The sequence below is a fragment of the Juglans microcarpa x Juglans regia genome, chromosome 8D (assembly GCF_004785595.1).
Source record: "Juglans microcarpa x Juglans regia isolate MS1-56 chromosome 8D, Jm3101_v1.0, whole genome shotgun sequence".
NCBI lineage: Eukaryota > Viridiplantae > Streptophyta > Magnoliopsida > Fagales > Juglandaceae > Juglans > Juglans microcarpa x Juglans regia.
Window position 1 is genome coordinate 33,958,406 of NC_054608.1, and position 18,411 is coordinate 33,976,816.

Here is an 18,411-nt window from a genome sequence, read left to right on the forward strand (position 1 = left end):
CTTTAATAATTGATTGAGGAACCTGCAAAACAACAAATAAATATAAAGCCATACTAGAAAGCACGTGCCGAAGAAGTATTAGACGGCCACCTGATGAAAGTATCTTCATTTTCCAACCACTAATTTTTTTCCAAACTTTGTTAACCATTTCCTCCAAATGCACATGCTTTAGACGTCCCAATACAACCGGAACCCCTAGATATTTAAAGGGAAAGGAACCTTTTGAGAACCCTGTCAGTCTTTTTAGGGCTCTCTTACGAGCAACAGAAATTTTTGAAGAAAAATATATGGCTGTTTTCTCTTTATTAATCATCTGACCCGACCATGCTTCATACTTTTCAAAAACCAACAAAAGTTCCTTAACAGATTTTTTTCCCCCATTCAAAAAAATCACAATATCATCTGCGTACATAAGGTGTGAGATCTGAGGAGTACCTCTAGGTTGGGAGAAATTACCAATCTTATGTGATGACACACTCTGCTTCAAAAGACGAGAAAGGACTTCCTGAATAATAATAAAAAGATAAGGCGATAATGGGTCCCCTGACGTAACCCACGACCACCTTGGAAGAAACCTCTGATCGTTCCATTAAGCAAAACAGAATACCAAATATTCGAAATGCAAGCATGGATTAAATCACAAAAAGGAGAGAATCCAAAACAGCGAAAAACCTCCAACAAAAAATTCCAATCTACTCGATCGTATGCTTTAGCCATATCAACTTTAATCATAATATTTCCTCCATGAGTGTCCCTATTCAAGGAATGAACCATTTCCTGAGTAATACTAATATTCTCAAAAATATTCTTCCCAGGTATAAAGGCTCCTTGTTCAAGAGATATTAATTTGGGAAGATAATTTACCAGACGATTTACTATAATTTTTGAACAAATTTTATAAAAAACCGAACACAGACTTATAGGCCTAAATTTGTCAAAACCTGTAGGCACATCTGTCTTCGGAATTAGCATAATAAAAGAATCCAAAAAGAACCTCGAAAGCTTTTTTAAAATAAAAAATTCAGAAACGGCTGCGAAGACATCCATCTTAATCACCTCCCAACAAGTTTTAAAAAAACCTGCTCCAAAACCATCTGGCCCAGGAGAACTATTTATAGGAATCGAAGAAAAAGCCTCCTTTACTTCATCCAATGAAGGGGTACGACAAAGACATGTACAATCCTCAACATCAATAACTGGTGAAATCAAATTTGGTAAATCCGGAAGTACTCGTGACTGGTTAGTATTCTTAAGAAAATCCGCAAAATACTCAACAGCTCCATTATGAATTTCTTCTGGCGAGTTAAACTCTACCCCATCCGGAGTTCTCATCCCTTTGATTCTTTTACGTCGTTTATTAGCTAACCATACATGAAAAAATTTTGAATTACGATCACCTTCCATATTCCATTTTATTTTAGCTATTTGAGCTAATTTGATATCTTCCCTATGTCTCCAAGAATTTAATTCATCCGAAGCCAGCACAAGCTCCCTCTCGGCATCAATATCCCACTCTCTTTGCAGACAACCTTCCAGACCCTCAACTTCGCTTCCAAAGATTCAATATGGGTATTAGTCCTACCAAACACTCGCTTATTCCATTCACGAAGAGCCACTTTCACCTTTTTAAGCTTACAAGCAAGAATGACAAGCCCCGTCCCAATCACCGGCACATCCCACACCTGCTTTATAAAACCAATAAATTCTGGATGCTCAATCCACATTTGCTGAAATCTAAATGGAAGAGGACCATAGGAATAAGTATCCTTAAAAAATTCAACCAACATAGGGCAATGGTCCGAAGTCGTCCTTGATAAGTACCAACAAGACGCCGTAGGGAACAAAGACAATAAATTTGCATCCAATAAAACACGATCCAGCTTCGCCCAAGCTCTAGCTAAACCACTCTGGCCATTACACCAAGAAAAATTACTATCTTGAGCACTTAAATCAATTAAACCACCCTCATGGATCCATTAGTTAAAATCATCCATCGCCGCTATTGGCCTATGACAACCACCCCATCTTTCCAAATTCGTACGAATAATATTAAAATCGCCAGCAAACAAACAAGGATCATTATTCATACTATTCCACCTCAAATCCTCCCATAGAACCCGCCTATCCATCATATTACACTTTGAATAAATAAAATTACCCAAAAATTTAAATTGACCCTCAACTATCCTTAGAGACAAAAACTGTGAGGTCATCCGCATAATCTGTACATTTAAATCATTCATCCATAAGACCCATATTTTCCCACCAACTTCTTCATTAGAAATTACATTATCAAAATGAAGAGCCCGCATGTATGATTGAGAGCTTTAACAAAATTTTGGAAAGGCTCCATTAAAACAATCATCTTGCAATTCAACTTTCTTTGCAGTATTTTTAAACGACCTATAGAGGAACCTAGTCCCCTAATATTCCACACCAAAATAGAACCTATCATAGGGACAATTTTGTGGCTCGAGTAATCACTCGATTAGAACTCCTAATTTTCTGAATTTTTTTTTTCTATATTTCCTCTTCCCAGTTTCTTCATCTATGTCCGAATGATACTCCTTATCCTGCGAAAAAACTTCCGCATGAATATCAAGTTCCGGATCCGATAAAGACCCTTCTTCCAAACAAAAAGCATCATTAGTCCGCTGGGCCTCTTCCGTAATCACTGTTTCTTCCTCCGCCAAATGTTCTGTTTCCATAACCTGCTCTGTCTCTCGCGTGACTGCCTCCGATTGCAAACTAGCATCCGTTTGCCTCACCTCAGCAAGACTCTCCGTATTTACTGCCTCTCCAATTTCTGTATCCACTACTAATTCCTCTATCATCAAAGTAGAAGCAGGGGCCCCTAAAACCAAATTAACATCCACGTATTCTACATCAACTTGTTCTGCATGATTTCTTGGAAAGGCTAAAACCGAAGACCCAAGAACCAACTTAGATTGATCTTCCACCCTAGGTTCCTCCGTAACTGGTTCTTTAGGCTCTTCCAATACTATTTCTCTAGGCTCTTCTCTATCTAGTTCTTGATCTCCATCTGTTGGTTGTTGCTGGACCCACATTTTCTTTTTTGGTTTCTTTTTTCCAGCCTTACATGTACGCACATTGTGCCCCTGAATTTTACAAATGGAACAGAAAGCAGGCAGTGTTTCATACACAATCTCTTGCTTTCGACTAGAACCCAACCCCGGCATGCCAATCCAAAAATGTGAAATAGGCTCAATGGCCGCATCCATCTCCACACAGAGACGCGCACCATTAGTGCGAGTCGCACAACGTGTGGGATTATCACGCCTAATAAATCTACCGATTGGAGCTGTCAAGATTTTAAGCAATGATTCATGATAAAAATTAGGAGGCAAACCTGGTAAAGCAATCCAAACCGGCACTATTGATGGTTCTTCCTCCTCCTTAAACTCTGTCGTCCAGTGAAAGGCACGATAAGGAATACCGTCCATATCGCATGCCTCCCTTGATAAAGCTTTCATGCAGTCCTCCTCCGAAACCATACGAACGAAAACATTTCTCGGATGCCTCATGGTTGAAACAACTGGAGTACCTTCCAAGCCCCATCGATTCCGAATGAAGTTTCGGATAGCGTCCAAAGATGGCCGGTTATGGAGAAACTTCAAAACTATTGAGAACCTGAATGGTTCTGCCGAACGGAATATCTCCTCCTTGGAGAACTGAACGAAAAGTTCTCCATCCTTGGTTTTTGGCGCACGGTGAGACACGGCCAACTCAGGAAGAGGCTGAAGAACCACCGAAACTAAATCTACAAATCGTCTACCAACTTCATCAGCGGCTGCCATGCAGCCTTACGTAAATCTGGGAACAAAACTATGCAGAAAAAGAAAACTCAAGGAGAGTTTTCAAGAAGCCGCATCATTTCTTGAAGCATTTCTTGGAGCCCAGCGTTAAAACTCTTGCTTCAAGACGCCCATCATGATGAAAAGCCTCCCATATACCCTCTTAAGATTCCAGAGTAGAAGGACGAATACTGTAAGATTTCTTTTCGTACGTACGTTGCTTTTGACTAATGGCTATCCAACGGACACAGCAACAGGTTGAGAATTCTAATTCCCTTTTTCCTCCTCGATGATCCGCATCAAAAGTGCAAACCAAGAGAGTAATGCATACTTTCTTGGTCGTAGCGGTCAGCGTTGAATGTCCTCAGTTGAAGAATGGTACAAGAAAGATGGAGGACGGGAGGGGTCGTTCACCTAACCCTTGGGCCTTGAGTAACGCTGGGAGCTACTAATCTTGAATATCTGCTATGCAAGAGTAAAATCTTGCTCATTTCTTGTTGTTCCCCCAGTGTTGACTTCCTTTCCCATGAGTCTTTCCTTTCTCTCTCAAAAGATATTCTCTACTCTCTTAAACTTTATATTTCTTTGCTGCTTTTATTTTCAATAAACGTATATCTTCTGGCACACCTTATCCCAAATCAAAAGGAGTTACATGTACTATTGATTTAGGAGTGGTTTGGATTCAGAGATGAGTTGAGATGGTTTGTGAATAGTAGAATAAAAGTTGAATTACTTATTATATTTTGTGTGGAAATTTGAGAAAGTTATTTTGGGATTTGAAAAAGTTGAATTGTTTATTATATTTTGTGTGAGAATTTGAAAAAGTTGTAATGATGAGATGAGATAAGTTGAGAGGAATTGAGGTGAGTTTTGAATGCAAACGAGGCCTTAGCATCCTGTGACAAGGCCTTACAGCAGGACTCCAATAAAAAATGGAAACGCCAGGCAAGGACTCCCAACATCTAGGGTCAAATGTATCATCATCTGTGCTGCCTTCTAAGAGAAAGAATAAGTCCTGTGGATATCTCTACATGAGAATCTGTTGTTTCCAAAGTTTCCTTAAACAATCCTGTGTTGATGAGGTAGGTAATTCAAACACCCACACTGTATTGGCGGAGGCTGAATCCCAGCCCCGCCAAAAGAAATGAATCCTTTATGTTGGAACTGTCGAGGGCTTGACAACCCTCGCACAGTTCGTAGCCTTTGTCATATGATAAAGGTATAGAAGCCACATATGGTTTTTTTAATGGAAACTAAAATGTTGGGTAGTAGTATACAGTCTTTGAAATTGAAGTTGGGTTGTTCTAATGTTTTAACTGTTGATGGTGTTGGTAACTCTAGGGGTTTAGCTTTGCTCTGGATGAAGTAATGGAGATTGGTTTGATTAATTACTCTCACAAACACAGTCATGTGAAAGTTATGCAGTGTAGAAACAGACCATGTTGGTACTTCACTGGATTTTATGGTCACCCTGTGGTTCATAATAGAATGGAGAGATGGGACTTGATCAGATTTTTAAGTAAAGATATCAATTGCCCTTGGATTGTGATGGGAGATTTTAATGAAATTGTATCTTTGTCTGAGAAGAAAGGGGGAGCCAGAAGACCAATAAAGCAGATGATGGATTTCCAACAGTGTATAATGGATAGTGATTTGTGTGATATGGGTTATTAAGGATCCAGATTTACTTGGTTTAATAATAGAATGTTTGAAAATTTTACCTTGGAAAGGCTGGATAGAAGTTTGGCAAATAAGGAATGGTTTAATTTGTTTGGTTGTATTCCTGCACAGACTTTACTCTCTTCTTGTTCAGATCATTCTCCAATTTTCTGTTCTATTCCAGATCAAGATAAGTTTCACTTTTTCCAAAGAAAAGTATGGAGATATGAAGCTAGTTGGAATTTGGATTCTGATTGTAAAGAGGTTATTAGACATACATGGAGTACTGGCTCTTTTTCTTCTGATAAGGTGATAGACTTACAGCATTCATTGAATCAATGCTGTGTAGCTTTGAAAGGATGGAGTAAAGATAAAAGGACTAATGAAAGGAAAGAGTTGCTGCAGATAGAAGAAAGGATGGAATCCATTTAGAATATTGGGACAAGGGAAGCTTGGGAAGAATTGAGGGTGCTTCAATCTGAGAGGAATTTATTATTGGAGAAAGATGATATTCAATGGAAGCAGAGGGCAAAAGTTCACTGGCTTAGATTTGGGGATAGAAATACAAAGTATTATTATTCATGTGTAAACCAGAGAAGAAGAACTAATTTCATTAAGGAAGTTGAATCAGAAGATGGCAGGATTTTAACTGATGATCTAGACATTAAAGCTGCTTTTACTCACTATTTTTCTAATATTTATTCTTCATCTAATCCTGAGGATCCGTGTGCATGTTTATAAACTGTGGAGGAGAGGGTGACAGTGGATATGAATGCTATGTTGATCAAGCCATTTACAGAGAGTGAAGTTAAACAGGCGCTTTTTCAGCTGTCACCATACAAATCACCTGGCCCGGATGGATATTCTGCTTCTTTCTTTCAAGTTCACTGGGATACTATTGGAGAAATGGTTAGTCAGATGGTATTGGATTTTCTGAACTGTGGTGTGGCACTTTCTTCAATTAATCAGACTTTTATTACACTTATTCCAAAGATTAAAAGACCAACCAAGTTAACTGATTTTCAACCTATTAGTTTGTGTAGTGTAATCTACAAGATAATATCAAAAGTTTTGGCCAATAGACTCAAAATTATACTACCTCAGATTATTTCTACCCATCGAAGTGCTTTCATACCAGGTCCTTTGATTACTGATAATGTATTGGCAGCCTATGAAACAATCCACACTATGAATTCTGCTTTGAAAGGTAGAGAGGGGTTTATGGCAGTGAAACTTGATATGAGTAAGGCCTATGATAGGGTCGAATGGAGCTTTTTAAATGGAGAAATTGGGATTTGGGCATCAATGGATAAGTCCGATTATAGAATGTGTTTCATCAGTCTCTTACTTAGTGTTGGTTAATGGTGTTCCACAACAACAATTCCAACCTTCAAGAGGTGTTAGGCAAGGGGATCCTCTATCTCCATATTTGTTTATTTTATGTGCAGAAGTGTTTAGTGGGCTTATCTCTCATGCTCATATGCATGGTACTCTTACTGGTGTGCCCATTGTAAGGGGTTTGGTTCGTGTCTCACATCTTTTCTTTGCTGATGACTGTTTACTATTTATCAGAGCATCCTCAATTGAGTGGAGTCGATTACAAGACATTCTTTTATGCTATGAAAGAATCTCTGGCCAATAGTTGAATAGAGAGAAAGACATCGTTATTTTTTAGCAGAAACACAGCAATGGGAATGAGGCAACTTATCAAAGAAATCTCAGGGCTTAGATCTACTGGCTGTTTTGATAAGTATCTTGGGCTACCTACATTGGTTGGCAGGCAAAAGAATAGTGCCTTCAAAGGGATTATTGATAGAATTTGGGGTAAACTTAATAGCTGGCAATCAAAATTTTTGTCCCAGGCTGGAAAGGAAATATTGCTTAAGGCAGTCATCCAAGCTTTGCCAACTTTTTGTATGGGATTATTTAGACTGCAAAAGACTTTGTGCCATCAGATTACTAATATGATGCAGAATTGTTTTTGGGGTCATCATGATAGTTCTCAGAAGATCCATTGGTTAAGCTGCAAGAAGATATGTATTTCAAAGAAATCTGGTGGTTTGGGGTTCCAGGGATTTGGAGGCTTTTACCGCTATGTTAGCAAAGCAATTGTGGAGGATTTTGCAACAACCTTCTACTTTAGCTACTGAGATTCTCAAAGCCAAATATTTACCCACATCATCCATCATGGAGGCTAAGTTGCCTAAAAATGCTTCATATGGATGCCAACACCTTCTTCTTATAAGTTCCAATCTCCAATCTCTATCTTAAGTGCAGATGACCTGGTTTCAAAATTGATCATTCCTGGAACTAATGAATGGAATAAAGCTTTAGTACAAGATATTTTTACTGAAGAGGAAGCATATATGATTCTAAACATGTGTATTAGTCCTCTGTCAAGGGATGATAGCCTGATCTGGAGGTGTACTAATAATGGAAGATATTCAGTTTGAAGTGCATATTATCTTCAACTAGATTTAAACTCAAGTTCTGTGTGCACCACTTCTTCTCAAACTAATGGATTGGAGAAACTATGGCAGAAAATTTGGAATTTAAGACACAGCCAGTGGTTAAAAACTTTATATGGAGATCATGTTGTGATATCCAGCCCACCCGTAGTAATCTCAAACTAAAGCATGTTCTGCAGGAGGATCTGTATCCAATATGTGAAACTGATGTTGAATCTGTGATACATAGTGTCTGGGATTGTATTTTTGCAGCAAAAAGATTCAAAAGTGTAGTAGTATACATAATAGTTTCAAGTCCTTGGTTCTTAAAATGGTAGAGATGTTCGATGCAGCAGAATTTGATTTATTTTTGGTTATGGCTAGACTGATATGGATGAGATGTAACAGGCTGGTTTTCAGGGGTATTCCAGCAACCCAATAAACTATTTCAGGTTGCTATTGATTCTATGGAAGACTTCCAATCAGTTTGTCTTTCAACTTTTAACCTCACTATGCATGAGCAGGTTCCTGCTCAACGTTGGCAAACTCTTCTGTTGGGTTTTATAAAAGCAAACTGGGTCATTGCTATCAACTGTCAAAGCAAGAGGATGGGAGTAGGGATTATCTTGAGAGATGACAAGGGGGTTGCTATTGCCTCTAAGCAGATTAGTAAGTATGGAACTCCAATGCCACAACAGAACACAACACTCAATTTCTTGACAAGCACACAAGACCAAGACATGACACAAACAGATAATAAGATAAGCATAATACCCCCTCCTTATGTGTCCTTTGTAAATAACACAACAAAAACAAAAATAATAGTATGACTTCCAAATGTGTCTACCAAATATGTCCACTCGTATATTTTATTTTATTTTTATTTTTTTTAATTCTTAATTATTAAAAAAGTGACTATTAGTGAAATTTTATTTTTTTAATGGCTAAGAATGTTTAAAAAATGTTTTAAAGAAAAACAAAAATCAATTTACATTGGTATGCATATTTGGTATGCACCTTAGCATTGTCCAAATAAAAAATATTTTAAAATAAGAGGCTTGAAATTAAAGAAACTGCTTTTACCACCAAAGTTCCATGTCATTAACCATTACCTTAATTAAAAATCTACCCACATGGCTTAATTAATACAATAAGACAAGGGAAATACTTCATGAACAACTCCATCTCTAATCTCATTTAACATAAGCCCTTGACTACAGAAAAGATAGACGTGGAAAAGTGTTGAACTAATTAATATGTTCAACTGTCCGTGGGGAATATTCGCCCAGCTTGAGATTTGAGAAGAGAAATGCTGTGTGTCCCGTTGGGTTCTTCCGATGGTGGGTCTCAATGGTTTTTTTTTTTTTTTTTAAATTAATGATTAAATAAATATTTTTTAATGAGGTTGTTAATTTTATTTTTAAAAATATTTAAAAATATTAAAAAAATACATATAAAAAAAAAATAGATGAAATAATATGTCCAAGAATCTCCAATATGACAAATCATTAAGTACTCAATTAATATGCCTTGGAAAATTGTGCCATCAATATCCAGTTTGGGGGCTGCCAAAGGAGAGAGAGAACCTTTTCCTTTTTCAAGCCGAATAATTTGGTTAAATGATTATCAATATGTAAATAGTCGAAGGGAATTAACGGGAAAAACAAAGCTTTCTAAGGCGGAAAATCGTTCTCCTCTCTAAGGAGGGGTAAATCACTTTTACAGATCTAATATTATCACATTAGATATCTATGACATCTAATATTCGGAACGGGATGAATTGGTAAAACAACAATTTAAAAAGATATCTATAACATGATTTATTCTCAATTTGAAGGAAGTTGTTTCTTGAAAAACATTAGAGAAAATTCAAAACGAGCAGAGGTCTGATTCAGCTGCAAAATACTCTTCTTTATGATATTTTGAGAACAAATTTTGATGTTCGTGATACTGACAGATGAATTAATGTGATTAAGCATAGACTTTGCTCTAAAAGGATTCTACTAATTCTTGATGATGTGGATGAGTTGGTCCAAATAGAAAATTTTGTTAGAGATCGTGATTGGTTTGTTTTAGGAAGTAAAATCATCATAACAATGAGAGATCAACGTTTACTAGATAACTCTAAAGTTGATTCAAAACACAAGGTGATGATCATGGATGACAATGAAGCACTTAAGCTCTTTACCTTGCATGCTGTCCGGAAAGATGAACCATTTGACGATTATGTTGACCTCTCTAAACAAGAAATACAAATTGCAAAGGGCATTCCATTAGCTGCTTTGACAGTACTAGGTTCGGACCTAAAGGGTAAAAGTATACGTAAATGGAAGAGTGCATTGGATAAATACAAAAACATTCCCAACAAAAACATTCAGAAAGTAGTCTATGAAGGATTGGATCATATTGGGAGGGAAATGTTCCTTGATATTGCCTTTTTCTTCAAAGGAGAACGTTTGGCTAATGTCATGACAATATTTGATAGCTGCCTTTTATTCTTAAAAATTTAAAATTGATTGAATTAAGGACCTACTCGAACATCTTTCTAGGCAAGCCAATAATGTTGTTTGAAGAACACAGAGTGACAGAAACCCATCTTTCTAGGCAAGCCAAGTCTCAGGTGTCTCATGTCCAATTTCATCTGAACTATCACCAATCTGGTCTGCATCTAATTAAGATGGGCTCCTTTTCAACAAGGTTTTCTTGGCATCTGGTGAGAAATAGTATACAAAACAAAGAAGAGAAAAATCACAATTATACCGTACAAAAGCAATTAATAGAAGCATAAGAGAATGAACCTTACATGCCTTTCCAAGAGATCAACAGGCAATACACGACTTTCGTAACATCTTTCCTTGGCACACGCATAGCATATCGAACCAGATGTTGAATAATTTTAACGTCTTTCAATAGAAATTTTATAAACCAATCTACATCAAAGATCTCTGAAAAAGTTATCGCAAAACAAAGTACGAGATTTGTTATCTTGGCCCTGGATTTTATGGTCCTAGCTACGAAATGGAGCTTGGCCCAATACAGAGGATGAAACTATTCTCGATTGCAATGGATTACTAGCTACAACCAAAGTATACATATAAAATCAAGTAAAAGCTTTTATGATTGCACTCGGTGCTCATCTAGCAGCTCTGGTCTTTGTTTTCAAGCAAATACAGAGGATGAACTTAAAAGAGTTTTAAAGCAAGACAATAAAGATTTCAGATTGAACCAAAAGACTAACAAAAAAGGGAAACAAAAAGAGAAGCATAAGCTAGCTAAAATGGGAGACTAGCTTTGTGTGACCACATAAATATCAAAAGAAAGAGGAACAGGTATAGAATCAAGGCATGCACAAGCAATAGAAAGAGGAACAGGTTACTTGTCTCGAAGTTCATACAAAGATTTAGCAGAAAATTCCAAGTAAATTACCAAAAGAAGAAATCAACAACACTTGCTTATACGTACTCATCATACACCAATGGCTCTTGAAAGTCATGCCACTGTCCTAAAACCAACCCCACCTCCTCCCAGACCTTTAAAAAAAACAGAGAGAGAGAGAACCAAAACGCCCCCAACTCAACCATTCAATCCCTGCAGACCCAAAACCATATTGCGAACAACACTGAGCACACAAACAAGTCCAGCAACAACACCACCCACGCATGTTTCCTCCAAATTTGCTTTGACTTTTGCCGATCATTTGAGAAACCCTTTTGCACCGGCAGCGTAAAATCCTTGTACACGCCATTAATATCATGAAACCAATCCAACAAAATTAATCCAATAAAAAAAAAAACCAAAATGGGGAATTTTATCAATGCAAAGACACTGACCTGATGCCTAGTAAGCCTTCTCCGAATTCCCTGGCCTTCTTGGGACGCAGATCGAGAGGCAGGTACTTCTTCTTTTAAACTTCCCTCAGAGTCAGAGCCTCCTTCTGCTTTTGCGAAATCACCGTCAACACCTGCGCAATCGACAACCACATTTGAATTGCCCAAGTTGTAAGAGCGTCTCTTGTGTTGTGGGTACCCGTTGAACTCCAAGTTGCTGTCTTCATCATCTCAGCATCTCTTAGAAAGTTGGATACCATTTGACGAATCTACTGAGCACTCCCCAACTGTTAGGCTCTCATTCTCTTCATGCTTATAGATTATGTGGACTCCGCAACTTTTAAACATCACTTTATAAGAATCACAATCAAATCTAAACCTCAGATTGTCTCCTGTTGGGTACCGCAGCAATTGCTCGATACATTCTGGAAACGAGTAATTTAGATATACATGATCCGAGCCTCCATATAAGTAAAACCTTGCTTCCACAAGCATGTTACCATTTATAGAAACACAAATACCGGGGAAGGGCCCCAAGGGGTAATCCGGGTCGGATCCAAGAACGGCATAGAAAACAATTCCTATGATTTCTTCCAAATACAAGGGACCACTAATATCCAATTCACAAGAATTATCACCATTTGAAATCTCCTTAGTATGACTAAACCAGTCTGGAATCTTATTCCCTGGAAATATAATACCACATGAATGGTCCTGAATATGTTCCTGTTAAACATGTACCACATATTTTCATGAACACAAGGTAATCTGCAAACACAAACACCTACAAAAAAAAAAAAAAAAAAACACAGAGAGAAATACAGACATACCTCAACAAATGAAGGATTTGGCACCTGACTCCCTATATTTGCAACCAATTTATGGCAACTGGACAAGTCAATCCATCTTAGCTCTCGCAAGCCACATGATGTATAGAATTGAAATTTTGTTGATACTTCTGGGAATCGTTCCAAGGAGAAACACTCTCTGGCATATAGCTCTTGTATATTTGGTGGAAGATGTAGAATTTCTTGAAGTTTCTCACAATGGCACAATCTAAGAATCCTCAATTCAACATATGTTTTGATGCTCGGAGGAAGGCTGACAACAGCACCCCAAGATAGATCTAACTCTTGCAAAGTGGATGAGCAATAAAATGAGAAGTCGTCAAGATACCAATAAAGCGACGACAAGCGTTGTCGTCGTAATTCAACACTTGATTCTGGTTCAGACCTCTTAATCGTTCTGGATGATATTAGGTGTGAATGTTTTTTACGCCCAATGGGGTACCTAAAGACTAAACTTATTTCTTGTCTTGCAAGATTTGTATAATTTTCGAAAGAAAGACTCTTTAGATGTTGCGAGTGAGAAACGCTGATTGGGAGATGCATCAGGTCCTTGCAGCCTTCAATCCTAGTGAAGCATCCATTCATACAGCCACTGTGAAAAACCACCTTTAGATTTTGTAACTGATGAATGCTACTGGGGAGACGCATAAGTTTTGAGCATTGCTCCAAAAGTAACTCTTTAAGCGCAGGAGTGAGGTACCCAATGGATGAAGGCAATTCTTTTATTGGAGTGCCGAATAATGCGATGCAACATAAATATTCCATTTTACACTCGATTTCTGGAAAGGTTTGAAGTTTTGAGCAGTTATGAAGTGTAAGGACTTCTAGAGATCTCAACTTGAGACGCCTTGGAAAACTCTTCATGTTGGAGCATTGAGAAAGACGCAGACGAGCAAGCTTATCCAGGAATCCAACAGAATCATGAACTTCGACTAAATTTTCACAATCCATAATATCCAATTCCTTTAAACTTGAGCAACTCGAAAGATTTGGGATGTTGGTTAAGAACTTACACTCAAAAAACCTCATTCTCGTCAAGCTCTATTGAGAAACAGCAAATATGTAAATTAACCCTGAGGAAGTTTACATCACGAGTTTAAAGAAGGAAATATTGAAAGTGATAATTGTACCTTAAATTGCCCGCTAATCTCCTGGATGCGGCCTCTATATAGTTTGAAATCAAAGAGCTTCTCTCCACGGAAATTGGATGGCAAAGATTGTAAAGGACAGTTTGACCAATCAAGCACTCTTAATTCATTAGAAAGATAATCAAGTGATCTTCCAGAAAAGTATGCACCATGGCTTTTAAAAATTCTGAGTCTTTTCATCTTTGCAAACGATTTGGGACTCAAGCGTATCATGTCATGATAATCACCCTCAGGCAGAATCACTTCTATCCCCTCAACATTGCTTGTTCCCTAACGAGACAATTCATAAATTTGCCAGTAATGTCAGATCGTTAAAATCTTTGTTTATAAGAACTTATTAAAATTATAATAACAAAACTATAATATCCATTATTATCCAAAAGTATTTAAGCACCTTCAAAATTTCTCTTTTTTCAAATTTACTTGTCATTTTTAACTATTCACTCATATAAGATTAGGCAATATATTCATGATTAAAAAAACACATTCTTGTCTTTGAAAAGGGATGATTATATATCCTTAACAACGTTGGATGAAGGACATTTAAGTATGATGATTTAATGATTCCCCTAATTAGTTAAATACATTACTTTAGGTTGGAAATATAAAGAAAGACCACATTATTTATCGATACATATATGATATTTTATTTAATATGCAGTTCTTTACCATAATTTGTTATGAAAAGAAATTCAACACTTTTCATTTAAGTTTCACCAATAAAAAGTGTTCAATTGAAAGAGCTTTTAATCTAATAACTTACTGTATTTTCCTCTAGTACATGGCGAATATCTTCATGAAACCATAATCTACTACGTGCGCTTGGTTCTTTGGGTGATTCCTTTCGGACAATTTCTCTTCCCATGTCCTGTAGCAAGTCGTGCATCCACAATGTATTGTAAGTAGTAACTGTAATGAGACATTTATCTATAAGCCTTTTGATACCATTCTCCGGAGAGAAACCACAGCTGTCTAATATTTTAACGACATGATCCAAGTATTGTCCTTTGAAAAAAAAGGCAATATCGAGGAAAATCTCCTTCTCATTATCATCCAATCCATCGTAACTTATACAAAGTACTTTTTGAATATTTTTGCTAGGAATTCGTTTATACTTATCCAATGTACTTCTCCAGTAACTTATATTCTGACCCCTTAAATCTGAGCCTAGCACTGTTAAAACTAGTGGAAGGCCCTCAGCATATTGCATTACATGCTTAGAGAGTTCCACATAATCTTCAATAGGTTTGTCTCCCTCAAAAGCATGCAATCTAAAGAGCTCAAGAGCTTCTTTATGGTCCAATCTCTTTACTTCATATTTTGAATCAACTTTAGATATATTTAATAAATGTTGATCTCTTGTTGTGATGATGATTCTACTTCCTAAACCAAACCAATCTCGAGCTCCAGCCAATGTTTCTAGTTGGACCAAGTCATCCACATCATCAAGAATTAGGAGAACCCTTTTAGAGCAAAGTCTCTGCCTAATTACATTGATGCCTTTGTCAGTATCATGAAACTCCAAACTTATTCTCAAAATCTCATAAAGAAGTGTCTTTTGTAGCTGGATCAAACCTCCTACTTTTGAAATTTCTCTAATGTCTTTCAAGAAACAACTTCCTTCAAATTGATAAGAAATCCTGTTATAGATCTCTTTTGAAATAGTTGTCTTTCCAATTCCACCGGTTCCAAATATCCCTACCATGCATATAATATCATTCCTTCCCATATTTAAATGTCGATAAATGTCTCGTACACGGGACTCTATTCCAACTGGATACTTAGCAACCTTGAGAAATGTACGATTTACCATTTTTGAATCCACCCATTTAATGATATCCTGAATAAACTCTGATTCATTCCTATCAATATGGAAAACAAAAGAAATTTAAAGAGTTAAGACTTTTCACATAAATACACACATAAAGATGATTTAGTAACAATATTGTTTTTTCTTTCTCTCCATTACAAAATGATAGTGGTAGATTACCATGTCAAAGATAACCTTTATTCTTCCTCGTGCTCTTCTCCGACTTACATTTTTCATTCTTTATATGAATTATTAAATATTTTAACTACTTTTTTGGTCCATTCTCAAATTTGTCCATCCCTTAATTTTGAAAAGATTTCAATTTGTATTTTTTCACGTTCTTCTATTCTATTTCTCCTATAAATTTCATGGGAAATTAATGTGGTAGTATGATATTAAATCCCTCAGTAAGAAAAGATTTCTAATTTAAGTATGGTATGCATAAAACTTAATGACGAAAAAACTAATAAATATCAAATAGTTTTGCATGGCACCATTTCATCTTCATAGATTTGCAAACTCTTAGATGCGGGATTTGTCTAAATTTTCCCCATAAGCTTCTCTTTAACATCATATATAAACATGTATATATATATATATATATATATATATATATATATATATATATAAAAGCACAACTCATAAGAAGTACCTGTCCCTAATTCGAGTCCGGACAAATTGGCTACTTTTTCCAAAGCTGCCTCCCACTTTGTGACCTTTACTTCATCCTTCAACTTATATCTAAGTTTGGCGAATGCTTCTCCAAAACTCCCTTTTTGATGTTGTACCTCTGACGGATCTACATCATAGAACAAGGGTAAAATAATTTGTTTTACCATTTCCTTACACTCGAGGATCTTCAATAGCTCATCTAAACACCATCGAGACTCTGCATAGTTCTTAGATAGTACAATGATAGAAATCATTGATCCTTCAATTGCTTTGGAAAGTTCTGACGAGATTTCCTCTCCTCTTTCGAGATTGTTGTCTATGTAAGTGTTGATTCCCCTTTGATGCAAAGCATGGTATAGATGAGAAATAAAGTTTTGGCGAACATCCTCACCTCTAAAACTCAAGAATACATCGTGAGTCCATCTACGAATGGAAGAAGAAGAGAATGAGAGAGAGGAAGAAGCTCCTAATTGAAAGGCCATGGAAGAAGTGCTCATCCTCTGATCTGTATGCGAGATTAATTAGTATTCACCAAGAGGTCCAATTATAGAGTACTTATTGCAAATAAATAATAATAGAGAAGTGGGTCAAACTTCTCGTCAAAGCAAACGTAAAGCAAACGTCCAGGATACGTACCCACTTATAATTTGTCTCATTAATTTGATAAAAGTTGGAAAGATAAGGATCAGTAAAAGTTCAAAGTTCAAAGGCAAACCACAACTACTAGTTTACTTTTTAACCCAAATTATGGAACTTTTTATTCCTAGGCAAGACTTTGATCATGCATCTACAAATCCAAACAAATAACCATTTAACAAATAACCTTAATTCTTTTGAGAAAGCTCTTTGTCGACATGACGCAAATCTGTTTTAATTATCTTCTTCCAAGTACAAATTTAAATGAAGTTGCGTGGGAATTAAGTTTCTTGCTAAGCCAACTTGCAATACCATTTAAGTCCTTCCTCGTAAATTAAACAAACGTCAAAATCAAACACCGGCCATTAAGATTGTTCTATTGAATTTCATGTATGAACTTTAGACTTTTGGGATTTCTTGACGTGGGAGCATTGATGATTTATCACATCAAAGGAAATTAATTAGGACGTTGGCCCCCCAAAAAATTAAATATGATGCTGTAGCAGTACAAGCTATGGCTGATGTCGAAAGAAGCCATAGCTTTTACATCTGATCAGACGAGGAAAGTTATCCACTGGTGTTACAATAAGTTTCTACATTATGCAATCTAGCATTGTAAAAAAATAAAATTCAGCACTCATCTGTGTGCTTAAAATCCTATCAAAGTATCAAGCATGTGAATGGGGGAAATAGAAAGGAGGGGCTGCTTAATGCTTATGAGTAATGTTATGTACAGTCATGGAGTGCGTAAGCCCCATGTAGTTGTTTTGAAAAGAGTGGGGTCCACTATTAAAAAATTAATTTTTTTTTCATGTGTGGACCCAATATTTATTCATTTTTTTCAAAGTGATTGCGCAGTGCTTATACACTCACGACTGCAACTATCATTTATCAATACTTATTCTTCAGTGAAGGAAACTTGAGTTTACAACAAGATGGAATTTATATAAATATAAGTATTCTGCCATATTCTTGTTTCTGTTTTTTTTTTCCCGAAAAATGCTATTTATTTTTAAAACTTTACGTGCATAAATATAATCATATATGTTGCCGTGTAGCTATAAAAATTAAGAAGATTTTGAAATTTGAATTAATTTATTTTTTTGAGAAAATAGATGTAGATATTCAATACGTATAATATTGTATATAAAGTTTTACGTATATATAGCACTATTTTTTTTCTTAATCTGAAAATACTACAATGTTTTAATTTAGCTTAGTACGGCCATACTTCCCAACTTTAGCTATGGCCCAGCTGGAAATTCTGAAGAAAATTTCAGCTGGTTTACCGGCCATATTTGTGTCTTTATTTTTGGTGTGTTTACTAGGATTTTTCTATCCTTGGTAAAAATATGGTACTTTCGAATTACAGCTATTACAGCTTTACTTGTAGGTTGATTTCGACATTCTTGAGTTTTAATCATTTTGAATTGAACATTAAAATGGGGTAGCTGAATGGATAAATATGATTCTTTTGGAAAGAGCCCGGAGTATGCTTTCCAATGTAGGCTTGTCTAAGGATTTATGGGTTGAGGTAGTCAACACTGCT

At 36.4% G+C, this 18,411-nt stretch overlaps 2 protein-coding genes across 2 annotated transcripts; one reads left to right on the forward strand and one right to left on the reverse strand.

Annotated features, from left to right (window-relative positions):
- The first annotated feature begins 7,162 nt into the window (after positions 1-7,162).
- On the forward strand, positions 7,163-7,624 carry LOC121242453. Its single transcript, XM_041140305.1, has one exon. The coding sequence runs from the start codon at positions 7,163-7,165 to the stop codon at positions 7,622-7,624; it is 462 nt and encodes a 153-aa protein (XP_040996239.1).
- A 3,870-nt stretch (positions 7,625-11,494) lies between these two features.
- LOC121242454 (TMV resistance protein N-like) lies at positions 11,495-16,802 on the reverse strand. Its single transcript, XM_041140306.1, has 7 exons — positions 16,191-16,802; positions 14,508-15,606; positions 13,727-14,014; positions 12,579-13,637; positions 12,006-12,474; positions 11,752-11,882; positions 11,495-11,509 (listed from the first exon to the last, which is right to left on the reverse strand). Exons 1-7 carry the CDS (start codon positions 16,721-16,723, stop codon positions 11,495-11,497), a joined length of 3,594 nt encoding a protein of 1,197 aa, XP_040996240.1. The 5' UTR covers positions 16,724-16,802.
- Positions 16,803-18,411: the final 1,609 nt, after the last annotated feature.

Coding starts and splice junctions, on each gene's coding strand:
- LOC121242453 (XM_041140305.1), top strand. CDS start 7,163: ATGGGAATGAGGCAACTTATCAAAGAAATCTCAGGGCTTAGATCTACT.
- LOC121242454 (XM_041140306.1), bottom strand. CDS start 16,723: ATGAGCACTTCTTCCATGGCCTTTCAATTAGGAGCTTCTTCCTCTCTC. Junction 14,015..14,507: donor ATGTACTAGAGGAAAATACA/GTAAGTTATTAG, acceptor TTGTCTCGTTAG/GGAACAAGCAATGTTGAGGG. Junction 13,638..13,726: donor AGATTAGCGGGCAATTTAAG/GTACAATTATCA, acceptor GTTTCTCAATAG/AGCTTGACGAGAATGAGGTT.